This window comes from Leuresthes tenuis, unplaced genomic scaffold (genome assembly GCF_036924035.1).
Source record: "Leuresthes tenuis unplaced genomic scaffold, fLeuTen1.0.hap1 SCAF_20, whole genome shotgun sequence".
Classification (NCBI taxonomy): domain Eukaryota; kingdom Metazoa; phylum Chordata; class Actinopteri; order Atheriniformes; family Atherinopsidae; genus Leuresthes; species Leuresthes tenuis.
In genome coordinates, this window is record NW_027325374.1 from 480,488 (window position 1) to 492,742 (window position 12,255).

General features: G+C 56.1%; 2 protein-coding genes across 2 annotated transcripts in view; one reads left to right on the plus strand and one right to left on the minus strand.

The window, feature by feature from the left end:
- lipf (lipase, gastric) overlaps window positions 1–808 on the minus strand; it is an 8,586-nt gene extending 7,778 nt beyond the window's left edge. Inside the window, exon 1 of the mRNA XM_072372778.1 lies at window positions 692–808. Within this exon, the coding sequence (XP_072228879.1) occupies window positions 692–751 (60 nt within the window). The 5' untranslated portion in view covers window positions 752–808. The remainder of the gene's footprint in view (window positions 1–691) is intronic.
- Window positions 809–1,087: 279 nt separating this feature from the next.
- On the plus strand, window positions 1,088–12,080 carry rnls (renalase, FAD-dependent amine oxidase). Its single transcript, XM_072372781.1, has 7 exons — window positions 1,088–1,386; window positions 2,150–2,255; window positions 2,321–2,463; window positions 10,328–10,486; window positions 11,279–11,452; window positions 11,532–11,707; window positions 11,781–12,080. Exons 1-7 carry the CDS (start codon window positions 1,173–1,175, stop codon window positions 11,949–11,951), a joined length of 1,143 nt encoding a protein of 380 aa, XP_072228882.1. The 5' UTR covers window positions 1,088–1,172; the 3' UTR covers window positions 11,952–12,080.
- The last annotated feature ends 175 nt before the right edge of the window (window positions 12,081–12,255 follow it).

Genomic DNA, 12,255 nt, shown 5'->3' on the forward strand with positions numbered 1-12,255 from the left:
CACACACACACACACACACACATTCAGACACATTCAGACACACACACACACACACATTCAAACACACACACACACACATTCAGACACACACACACACACATTCAGACACACACACATTCAGACACACACACACACACATTCAGACACACACACACACACACATTCAGAAACACACACACACACACAGAGTCAGCATGCTGCTTCATGGTCTAATGACAAAATTAGTTTTCTGGTAATAAACTAATAAAACTTTCTCTGACGTCATGCGTGAGCACATGATGATGAAGATGAGGAAGATGATGCATTGTGAGGCAAAAGCCATGACGCGTTCACGCCGACCATAAAAATCCGATGAAACATTTTTACAGTGAAATTAATTCGCTGCTGAAGGTTCAGCCTGTTTTTAAAGGTTTGTTTTAACTTTACAGGCTGGTTTTACCGCCTCCTGCTCAACATGTTTTCACTTAGTTCACAGTTTCAGGTTGGTTTCGGCTCGGTTTGGGCTCCTGACCCAGTTCTTGTTTTAACTTCAGGTTTCACTCGGTCTAAACACGACCCTTTTTACGGTTTGTTTCTCGGCGGTACCGGAGACCCGCGCGCTGAAAGCAGCAGCTCGTGTCCTCTGTTACGTCACGACGGTAATAAAGCTAAAAATGAACGCAAACGTCAGGTATGAAGCGGTGGTACTCACCTGTCGTCCTGCGGGTCTGAACTGGTTGACTGAACTGAGGGACATCTGACTACCCGTCATGTGACGTCAGGGCGTCACGTGACAAAGCAGAGGGGCCTCTGATCGAAGTTCCTCTGATCGATCAAAGCTCACCAGAGAGCTCTTAATGTGAAGTGTTTCCGGTTGTGTTGAAGCTAACCAGAGAGCTCTTAATGTGAAGTTTCCGGTTGTGTTGAAGCTCACCAGAGAGCTCTTAATGTGAAGTGTTTCCGGTTGTTTTGAAGCTAACTAGAGAGCTCTTAATGTGAAGTGTTTCCGGTTGTGTTGAAGCTAACCAGAGAGCTCTTAATGTGAAGTGTTTCCGGTTGTTTTGAAGCTAACCAGAGAGCTCTTAATGTGAAGTGTTTCCGGTTGTGTTGAAGCTAACCAGAGAGCTCTTAATGTGAAGTGTTTCCGGTTGTGTTGAACTCTTGAATAGTTTTTGGCGTCCATCGATATTTCTATGTTTTGTAACGCGGATTCGGTGTCGGACGCCTGCCTTTCTGGACCCCAATCGCACACGGGACCGGAGCCATCAAGACCCGGTTCGGTTCTGAAAATGTCCCGCGTGCTGATAGTGGGAGCGGGCCTGACGGGCAGCCTCTGCGCGTGCCTGCTGAGGAGAGAGATGCAGAATAAAGTTCAGATTGTTGTATGGGACAAAGCAAGAGGAGCAGGTGAGTCACGGTCAGAGCCTCATTCATAAATCTGGTCATTTAACGCTGAGAGTTCACAGCCGAACCGAATCTCACTGCAGAACAATGACTCTGCTACATTTTCATTAGGAAGACTTTCTTCTTAAATCCGGCTCGAAAGTTCCTGCCTTCCTGGATGTCTGCGGCAGAGAGAGGCGAAAAAGAACATCAAGACTTAACTGAGAAAGTTTAAAGTTGTCAGGCTCACAGAGAAAGACAGAACTCTGATGTTACAAATGAAATGAAATGAAATGAAATGCATTGAGTTTACTGTGGAGGTCACAGAGACCCATACAGCAGTCACAGATGAACTCACGCTGACCTTCAAATAAGACTTTTATATTCTCATGAATGCGTGTGTAATACCTGTCAGCTGATTAATAAACCAGCAGAACCGGAGGTCTAATGCTTTTGGTGGTTAAAGCAATTTCCAGATAAAAGAATTAATTATTTTACCAAAACAAGAGCTCAGACCTGGAAGTGTTTGGAGCTCAGAGTGCAGACAAAGTTTAAACTGGTCACAGGTGGCGCCCCCACCGCCATCCTCACTGGTTTTAAAGCCTTCGGATCTATTTGTTCCGACTGCAGAACATCACCAGGTGCTCCACTCAAACCCACCTGAGAGGAGGCCCTCAGGTGGAGGTGCACCTGTTGGTGTAGCGGGCCTGTTGGACCCTGATCCTTAAATCTGAGAGTTTTCTCATGGAGTTTGGTGCGGATCTCTGGAGCTGTGTGTGTGTTTCAGGCGGCAGGATGTCCACCAGCCGGGCTCCTGACTCCTCGTCTCACTCAGCTGATCTGGGCGCTCAGTATGTCACCGCCACGCCGGCCTACGCTCAGGCCCACCACAGGTACGTGTCACCTGCTGTTTCCAGCTCGCTGTGTCCGATTGGGAGGTCTTACCCTGTGTGTTCAGTTTCTACACAGAGCTGCTGTCTGCAGGCGTCCTGCAGCCTCTCGACTGCCTGATCCAAGGTCTGAAGCAGAAGGAGGGCAGTCAGGACTACGTGGCGCCGCTGGGCATGGGCAGTTTGGTCAAACACTTCCTGTCTGAGTCAGGTAAACACACCTGTCCACCAACGCATGCACAGAGCACAGCTGCAAATTCAGTTTAGGGCTCCAAATAAGAACAAATGTCACCTCAGGACCCTTCAGATTCTGTCCAGTTCATTCAATTCAACACGACTGAAAAAGTTTGGGATGTTCAGCTTTCAGGTGAAACTTCAGGATGAACCTTAAATGCATTCTGACCTTCAGGTGACCTTAATGTGACCTTCTGTCGACCTCTGAATGTCCAGCTGCTCAGTGTTTCAGTTTGATCCATGAATCGACCAAAACGTGTCCTGGTTCAGTCAGAATTTAAACGGTCCTCAGTTCACATCATGGCACCGAGGCGACACCAAACAGCTGAGACCAGGACCTTCGTTCTCAGACGGCTGTGAACAGCGCCCTGTGACCCGGACTCACCTCCAGGCACATTGAAGGGAGGCGAGAGGCAGCCGAGGGTCACATCAGACCATTCGAAAGCTTTTACATCAGCGTGGTCTGCGTGTTAGACGACCTGGTACCGGTACCTGAACACACCACCGGGCATCGTCCTGCTTGGGCCAGGCAGCGTTCACGCTGGCGAGGGACCAGCGGGACTCAGCCGCTGTCACCAGACGAGCCTTTGGTGACAGTGTGGGTACAGAACTGCCGCATCCTGGCCAGACTGCAGAGTTCACTCTGCTGAGAAGCTGATTGGCTGCAACCTCCAAAGTCTCCAGGGTCTGTGCTCCTCCAGGACCCTCATAAAGACCCCCCCACTTTACATTAATGTGAACCATCTCCTCCACAGAACCTCCACAGTTTTTATTTTTAAACCGTTTTTATTTAATTATCTGGAAAACAAAGCCCCAGAAACTAATATCTTTCCCATCATGGATCCAGTCACTGAGCATGAACAACACGGGCCGAGTTTCACCTTCATGGACTCCAGCTCCAGCTCAGGAGGAGGCTCCTAACTCTGCGCCCTCCAGGAGGAGGCTCCTAACTCTGCGCCCTCCAGGAGGAGGCTCCTAACTCTGCGCCCTCCAGGAGGAGGCTCCTAACTCTGCGCCCTCCAGGAGGAGGCTCCTAACTCTGCGCCCTTCAGGAGGAGGAGGCTCCTAACTCTGCGCCCTTCAGGAGGAGGCTCCTAACTCTGCGCCCTTCAGGAGGAGGCTCCTAACTCTGCGCCCTCAGGAGGAGGAGGCTCCTAACTCTGCGCCCTTCAGGAGGAGGCTCCTAACTCTGCGCCCTTCAGGAGGAGGAGGCTCCTAACTCTGCGCCCTTCAGGAGGAGGCTCCTAACTCTGCGCCCTTCAGGAGGAGGCTCCTAACTCTGCGCCCTTCAGGAGGAGGCTCCTAACTCTGCGCCCTTCAGGAGGAGGAGGCTCCTAACTCTGCGCCCTTCAGGAGGAGGAGGCTCCTAACTCTGCGCCCTCCAGGAGGAGGCTCCTAACTCTGCGCCCTTCAGGAGGAGGCTCCTAACTCTGCGCCCTTCAGGAGGAGGCCCCTAACTCTGCGCCCTTCAGGAGGAGGCTCCTAACTCTGCGCCCTTCAGGAGGAGGCTCCTAACTCTGAGCCCTTCAGGAGGAGGCTCCTAACTCTGCGCCCTTCAGGAGGAGGAGGCTCCTAACTCTGAGCCCTTCAGGAGGAGGCTCCTAACTCTGCGCCCTTCAGGAGGAGGAGGCTCCTAACTCTGCGCCCTTCAGGAGGAGGCTCCTAACTCTGCGCCCTTCAGGAGGAGGAGGCTCCTAACTCTGCGCCCTTCAGGAGGAGGCTCCTAACTCTGCGCCCTTCAGGAGGAGGCTCCTAACTCTGCGCCCTTCAGGAGGAGGCTCCTAACTCTGCGCCCTTCAGGAGGAGGCTCCTAACTCTGCGCCCTTCAGGAGGAGGCTCCTAACTCTGCGCCCTTCAGGAGGAGGAGGCTCCTAACTCTGCGCCCTTCAGGAGGAGGCTCCTAACTCTGCGCCCTTCAGGAGGAGGCTCCTAACTCTGCGCCCTTCAGGAGGAGGCTCCTAACTCTGCGCCCTTCAGGAGGAGGCTCCTAACTCTGCGCCCTCAGGAGGAGGCTCCTAACTCTGCGCCCTTCAGGAGGAGGCTCCTAACTCTGCGCCCTTCAGGAGGAGGAGGCTCCTAACTCTGCGCCCTCAGGAGGAGGCTCCTAACTCTGCGCCCTTCAGGAGGAGGCTCCTAACTCTGCGCCCTTCAGGAGGAGGCTCCTAACTCTGCGCCCTTCAGGAGGAGGCTCCTAACTCTGCGCCCTTCAGGAGGAGGCTCCTAACTCTGCGCCCTTCAGGAGGAGGCTCCTAACTCTGCGCCCTTCAGGAGGAGGCTCCTAACTCTGCGCCCTTCAGGAGGAGGCTCCTAACTCTGCGCCCTTCAGGAGGAGGAGGCTCCTAACTCTGCGCCCTCAGGAGGAGGCTCCTAACTCTGCGCCCTTCAGGAGGAGGCTCCTAACTCTGCGCCCTCAGGAGGAGGAGGCTCCTAACTCTGCGCCCTTCAGGAGGAGGCTCCTAACTCTGCGCCCTTCAGGAGGAGGCTCCTAACTCTGCGCCCTTCAGGAGGAGGCTCCTAACTCTGCGCCCTCAGGAGGAGGAGGCTCCTAACTCTGCGCCCTTCAGGAGGAGGCTCCTAACTCTGCGCCCTTCAGGAGGAGGAGGCTCCTAACTCTGCGCCCTTCAGGAGGAGGCTCCTAACTCTGCGCCCTTCAGGAGGAGGCTCCTAACTCTGCGCCCTTCAGGAGGAGGAGGCTCCTAACTCTGCGCCCTTCAGGAGGAGGAGGCTCCTAACTCTGCGCCCTTCAGGAGGAGGCTCCTAACTCTGCGCCCTTCAGGAGGAGGCTCCTAACTCTGAGCCCTTCAGGAGGAGGCCCCTAACTCTGAGCCCTTCAGGAGGAGGCTCCTAACTCTGAGCCCTTCAGGAGGAGGCCCCTAACTCTGCGCCCTTCAGGAGGAGGCTCCTAACTCTGAGCCCTTCAGGAGGAGGCCCCTAACTCTGCGCCCTTCAGGAGGAGGCTCCTAACTCTGCGCCCTTCAGGAGGAGGCCGCTAACTCTGCGCCCTTCAGGAGGAGGAGGCTCCTAACTCTGCGCCCTTCAGGAGGAGGAGGCTCCTAACTCTGCGCCCTTCAGGAGGAGGAGGCTCCTAACTCTGCGCCCTTCAGGAGGAGGCTCCTAACTCTGCGCCCTTCAGGAGGAGGAGGCTCCTAACTCTGCGCCCTTCAGGAGGAGGCTCCTAACTCTGCGACCTTCAGGAGGAGGCTCCTAACTCTGCGCCCTTCAGGAGGAGGCTCCTAACTCTGCGCCCTTCAGGAGGAGGCCCCTGACTCTGCGCCCTTCAGGAGGAGGCCCCTAACTCTGCGCCCTTCAGGAGGAGGAGGCTCCTAACTCTGCGCCCTTCAGGAGGAGGAGGCTCCTAACTCTGCGCCCTTCAGGAGGAGGAGGCTCCTAACTCTGCGCCCTTCAGGAGGAGGCCCCTAACTCTGAGCCCTTCAGGAGGAGGCCCCTAACTCTGCGCCCTTCAGGAGGAGGAGGCTCCTAACTCTGCGCCCTTCAGGAGGAGGCTCCTAACTCTGCGCCCTTCAGGAGGAGGCCCCTGACTCTGCGCCCTTCAGGAGGAGGCCCCTGACTCTGCGCCCTTCAGGAGGAGGAGGCTCCTAACTCTGCGCCCTTCAGGAGGAGGAGGCTCCTAACTCTGCGCCCTTCAGGAGGAGGAGGCTCCTAACTCTGCGCCCTTCAGGAGTAGGAGGCTCCTAACTCTGCGCCCTTCAGGAGGAGGCTCCTAACTCTGCGCCCTTCAGGAGGAGGCCCCTAACTCTGCGCCCTTCAGGAGGAGGAGGCTCCTAACTCTGCGCCCTTCAGGAGGAGGCTCCTAACTCTGCGCCCTTCAGGAGGAGGCTCCTAACTCTGCGCCCTTCAGGAGGAGGCTCCTAACTCTGCGCCCTTCAGGAGGAGGCTCCTAACTCTGCGCCCTTCAGGAGGAGGCTCCTAACTCTGCGCCCTTCAGGAGGAGGCTCCTAACTCTGAGCCCTTCAGGAGGAGGCTCCTAACTCTGCGCCCTTCAGGAGGAGGCTCCTAACTCTGCGCCCTTCAGGAGGAGGCTCCTAACTCTGCGCCCTTCAGGAGGAGGCTCCTAACTCTGCGCCCTTCAGGAGGAGGCCCCTGACTCTGCGCCCTTCAGGAGGAGGCCCATAACTCTGCGCCCTTCAGGAGGAGGCCCCTAACTCTGCGCCCTTCAGGAGGAGGAGGCTCCTAACTCTGCGCCCTTCAGGAGGAGGAGGCTCCTAACTCTGCGCCCTTCAGGAGGAGGAGGCTCCTAACTCTGCGCCCTTCAGGAGGAGGAGGCTCCTAACTCTGCGCCCTTCAGGAGGAGGAGGCTCCTAACTCTGCGCCCTTCAGGAGGAGGAGGCTCCTAACTCTGCGCCCTTCAGGAGGAGGAGGCTCCTAACTCTGCGCCCTTCAGGAGGAGGAGGCTCCTAACTCTGCGCCCTTCAGGAGGAGGCCCCTAACTCTGCGCCCTTCAGGAGGAGGAGGCTCCTAACTCTGCGCCCTTCAGGAGGAGGCTCCTAACTCTGCGCCCTTCAGGAGGAGGCCCCTGACTCTGCGCCCTTCAGGAGGAGGCCCCTAACTCTGCGCCCTTCAGGAGGAGGAGGCTCCTAACTCTGCGCCCTTCAGGAGGAGGAGGCTCCTAACTCTGCGCCCTTCAGGAGGAGGAGGCTCCTAACTCTGCGCCCTTCAGGAGGAGGAGGCTCCTAACTCTGCGCCCTTCAGGAGGAGGAGGCTCCTAACTCTGAGCCCTTCAGGAGGAGGAGGCTCCTAACTCTGCGCCCTTCAGGAGGAGGCTCCTAACTCTGCGCCCTTCAGGAGGAGGCTCCTAACTCTGCTCCGAGTCCCACAGAAAACCTACAGGATCAGCTGATTCTGTGTGGAGGCTGGAACTGATGCTCGGAGGCCACATGACAAGTTATTGAGACATTGACATGTTCTGCTGTGGTGGAGCCCTAACCCCACCCTGTGGAGCCCTAACCCCACCCCGTGGAGCCCTAACCCCACCCCGTGGAGCCCTAACCCCACCCCGTGGAGCCCTAACCCCACCCCGTGGAGCCCTAACCCCACCCCTTGGAGCCCTAACCCCACCCCGTGGAGCCCTAACCCCACCCCTTGGAGCCCTAACCCCACCCTTTGGAGCCCTAACCCCACCCCGTGGAGCCCTAACCCCACCCTGCAGAGCCCTAACCCCACCCCGTGGAGCCCTAACCCCACCCTGCAGAGCCCTAACCCCACCCCCACCCTTTGGACAGCAATGATGTCATCTGTACATGGAGGGAGGAGAGGTGCATCATGGGAGCTCCCCCAGCAGGCTGGGCCTATAGCAGCAGAACATGGAGGGAGGAGAGGTGCATCATGGGAGCTCCCCCAGCAGGCTGGGCCTATAGCAGCAGAACATGGAGGGAGGAGAGGTGCATCATGGGAGCTCCCCCAGCAGGCTGGGCCTATAGCAGCAGAACATGGAGGGAGGAGAGGTGCATCATGGGAGCTCCCCCAGCAGGCTGGGCCTATAGCAGCAGAACATGGAGGGAGGAGAGGTGCATCATGGGAGCTCCCCCAGCAGGCTGGGCCTACAGCAGCAGAACATGGAGGGAGGAGAGGTGCATCATGGGAGCTCCCCCAGCAGGCTGGGCCTGTAGCAGCAGAACATGGAGGGAGGAGAGGTGCATCATGGGAGCTCCCCCAGCAGGCTGGGCCTATAGCAGCAGAACATGGAGGGAGGAGAGGTGCATCATGGGAGCTCCCCCAGCAGGCTGGACCTACAGCAGCAGAACATGGAGGGAGGAGAGGTGCATCATGGGAGCTTTTCACTAAATCCTCCATCAGCACACAGGTGTTTTTCCCTTCCAGGTGCTCCGGGCTCAGATGGAGAGCAGGGGCGGCGGCATCCTCTCGGAACCGATTCTGGCGGTAGGCAAACTGGAACGGGTCCAATGTGTGGAGATGATGTGGTGCTGAACCAGAGTCTGAGACTCATTGACATTAACCAGAGTTCATCGTACGGTTGGTGCTCCTCGTGTTCTGGTCCAGTTCTGGACTGACGACCTTTAGGAAGAGCAAAGCCCACGTTCCAGTCTGTGGTTTCAGTCCTCCTCCTGGGCCCGGTCCAACAGGGTGTCAGAACATTTGGGCCCGGTCCAACCGTTGGGCCCGTCCAACAGGGTGTCAGAACCTTTGGTCCCAGTCCAACAGGGTGTCAGAACCTTTGGGCCCGGTCCAACAGTCAGATCAGAACCTTTGGGCCCGGTCCAACCTTTGGGCCCGTCCAACAGCGTGTCAGAACCTTTGGGGCCCGGTCCAACAGCGTGTCAGAACCTTTGGGCCCGGTCCAACAGGGTGTCAGGACCTTTGGGGCCGTCCAACAGGGTGTCAGGACCTTTGGGGCCCAGTCCAACAGCGTGTCAGAACCTTTGGGCCCGGTCCAACAGTCAGATCAGAACCTTTGGGCCCGGTCCAACAGCGTGTCAGAACCTTTGGGCCCCGGTCCAACAGCGTGTCAGAACCTTTGGGCCCGGTCCAACAGCGTGTCAGAACCTTTGGTCCCTGGTCCAACAGCGTGTCAGAACCTTTGGGCCCGGTCCAACAGTCAGATCAGAACCTTTGGGCCCGGTCCAACCTTTGGGCCCGTCCAACAGCGTGTCAGAACCTTTGGGCCTGGTCCAACAGCGTGTCATAACCTTTGGGCCCGGTCCAACAGCATGTCAGAACCTTTGGGCCCGGTCCAACAGCGTGTCAGAACCTTTGGGCCCGGTCCAACAGCATGTCAGAACCTTTGGGCCCGGTCCAACAGCATGTCAGAACCTTTGGGCCCGGTCCAACAGAATGTCAGAACCTTTGGGCCCGGTCCAACAGTCAGATCAGAACCTTTGGGCCCGTCCAACAGCGTGTCATAACCTTTGGGCCCGGTCCAACAGCGTGTCAGAACCTTTGGGCCCGGTCCAACAGCATGTCAGAACCTTTGGGCCCGGTCCAACAGCATGTCAGAACCTTTGGGCCCGGTCCAACAGTCAGATCAGAACCTTTGGGCCCGTCCAACAGTCAGATCAGAACCTTTGGGCCCGTCCAACAGCGTGTCAGAACCTTTGGGCCCGGTCCAACAGTCAGATCAGAACCTTTGGGCCCGTCCAACAGTCAGATCAGAACCTTTGGGCCCGTCCAACAGTCAGATCAGAACCTTTGGGCCCGGTCCAACAGCGTGTCAGAACCTTTGGGCCCGGTCCAACAGCATGTCAGAACCTTTGGGCCCGGTCCAACAGCATGTCAGAACCTTTGGGCCCGGTCCAACAGTCAGATCAGAACCTTTGGGCCCGTCCAACAGTCAGATCAGAACCTTTGGGCCCGTCCAACAGCGTGTCAGAACCTTTGGGCCCGGTCCAACAGTCAGATCAGAACCTTTGGGCCCGGTCCAACAGTCAGATCAGAGCCTTTGGTCCCGGTCCAACAGCGTGTCAGAACCTTTGGGCCAATGATAGTAAAGTGTTGTTCTGCGTTATCTCTGATGTTTGAGATAAACTTCCTGTAGCAACCGGGTCAGACGAAGTTTCTGCAGAACATTTACTGAACATCTGGACCTTCGGACCCACATCACAGCGGTTCTGACCGGACCTCAGGCTTCCAAACTATTCCAGGATAGATGGAATTCTTCTTTCCTCCCGGGCCGGTCTCAGAACCGAGTGTCCGTCTCACCGCATGTTTTCACTTTAAATAACACTTTGTTGCTGTGCTGCTCACAGGTGTGTGTCTGGTTCTGTCTGGTTCTGTCTGGTTCTGTCTGGTTCTGACTGGTTCTGACCCGAACGGGCCAGGCCTGTGGGAGTTTACAAGTTAAACAACAAATTGCGTCTGTGTGGCAGGAGCGGATTTGTTCCTGGAACATCACGTGACCGCGCTGTACCGCCGCGGTGCATCATGGGAGGTCCAGGAGAAGCTGGGAGGCAGCGAGACCTTCGACGCCGTCGTCCTGACGATGCCGGTGCCGCAGATCCTGCAGCTGCAGGGAGACCTGGGAAACCGTGAGACTCTCGCACACAGAACCAGAACATCTCCAACCCACAGAAACGCCGTCATGTGGTGACCTCTGACCTGAATCAGGTCAGCTGGACTTCTTCTTCTCCGTGGTTTCTCTCGTCTGAACTGGTTGGTGGGGATCAGCTGATAAGCAGCAGAGGAACCACAGCTTTGGTCACATGATCCGAGGTGTGAAAGGTTGTGGAACCTCCTCTGGTCAAAGAAAAGTCCAGCTGACCTGATTCAGCCATGATGACCTCAGCGCTGCAGTAACCACGTCTCACCACCTGGGGGCAGCAGCGTCAAACTCATCCACACATTTATTTTAGAGGTCGTCATTGTTCTGAAACGCACACACAGGATCCATACATACACACTTATGTCACTTTCCTGGGCTCCCATTGGCCAGCATCTCCTTCTTAAAAGCTACAAACTGTGCACACGACCCCAGCTCCACTATGTGTGTCTGACGGTGATGTCACTTTCGGCTCCTCTGATTGGCTGTTTGGGGACAGCGCCCATTTCCTCTGGCACACAGAAAGGTTATTATTAGATGCTGTGTGTGAAGCTGCAGCCTGAGCTCTGAATCATGAAAACGTCTTTCAGAAGGATGCTGAGGCCAGAACCAGAACAAATCACATTTCCTTATCTGATCCAATCAGAGATCAGGGTGCTCAGTAACCACACAGATGTGAACGCTTCCTGTCTGTTGGCACCTACTCGTTAAACAGTGGAGACGGATGTGAAACTGTAAAACACTACATTTCCCATGATGCATCTGTCTCCGTGTCTCTCAGTGCTCTCTGTCCAGCAGAAGCAGCAGTTGGACGTCGTCAGGTATTCGTCTCGCTTCGCTCTCGCACTCTTCTTCTCTCCAGACGTGGTCTTCAGTTTCACCTGGGGGGCGCAATACGTTCCCAACAACCGCTGCATCCGCTACATCGCCGTTGACAACAGGAAGCGTGGCACAGGTCTGTCTGCTCACCCGTCCGCCCACCTGGCCGCTCCCCTGTCTACCTTTGAGTGATTGTCCTGTCTGCCTCCACTCAGACGCCCCGGGTCGCGGTCCGGCCCTCGTCATCCACACCAGCGTTCCCTTCGGCATCGAGCACCTGGAGCGAGACAAGGAGGACATCCAGCCAATCATCTTACAGGAGCTGTACAGCCTGCTCCCTGACTTGCCTCAGCCAGTGAGCATCAAGTGTCAGAAGTGGAGGTATTCCCAGGTGAGTCATGAGGAGCTGAAGTCCTGCAGGTGAGGACTCGCTGGATTTACAGCCTCTGCCCTCCCTCCTTCAGGTGCTGACCTCTGTGCCCGACTGCCCGGGTCACATGACCATCCTCAGCCAGCCTCTGCTTCTCTGCGGCGGCGATGCTTTCAGCCACTCCAACTTCGATGGTTGCGTGGAGTCTGCACTGAGCGTGTTTGGCGAGCTGAAGACGTCGCTGAGCGTCCAACAGAGCATCTGAGCCACGCCCACACCTGTCAATAATTAATCAATGTAGCTCACAGAAGTTATCGTAAAGTGATTTATTGATCAGAACTGATTAGATATTTCATTCCTGTTTTTCAAATAAACAAATATTTGTGAATGAAAATGTTGATCTGCGTTCCTGCCTGAAGAAGCACCTGCAACAGGTGAGCCTGGTTTACCCGATGTTTAACTAACTAGGTTTACCCAAACCTGGTTTAACTAACCGGGTTTACCCCAACCTGGTTTACCCGATGTTTAACTAACTAGGTTTACCCAAACCGGGTTTAACTAACCGGGTT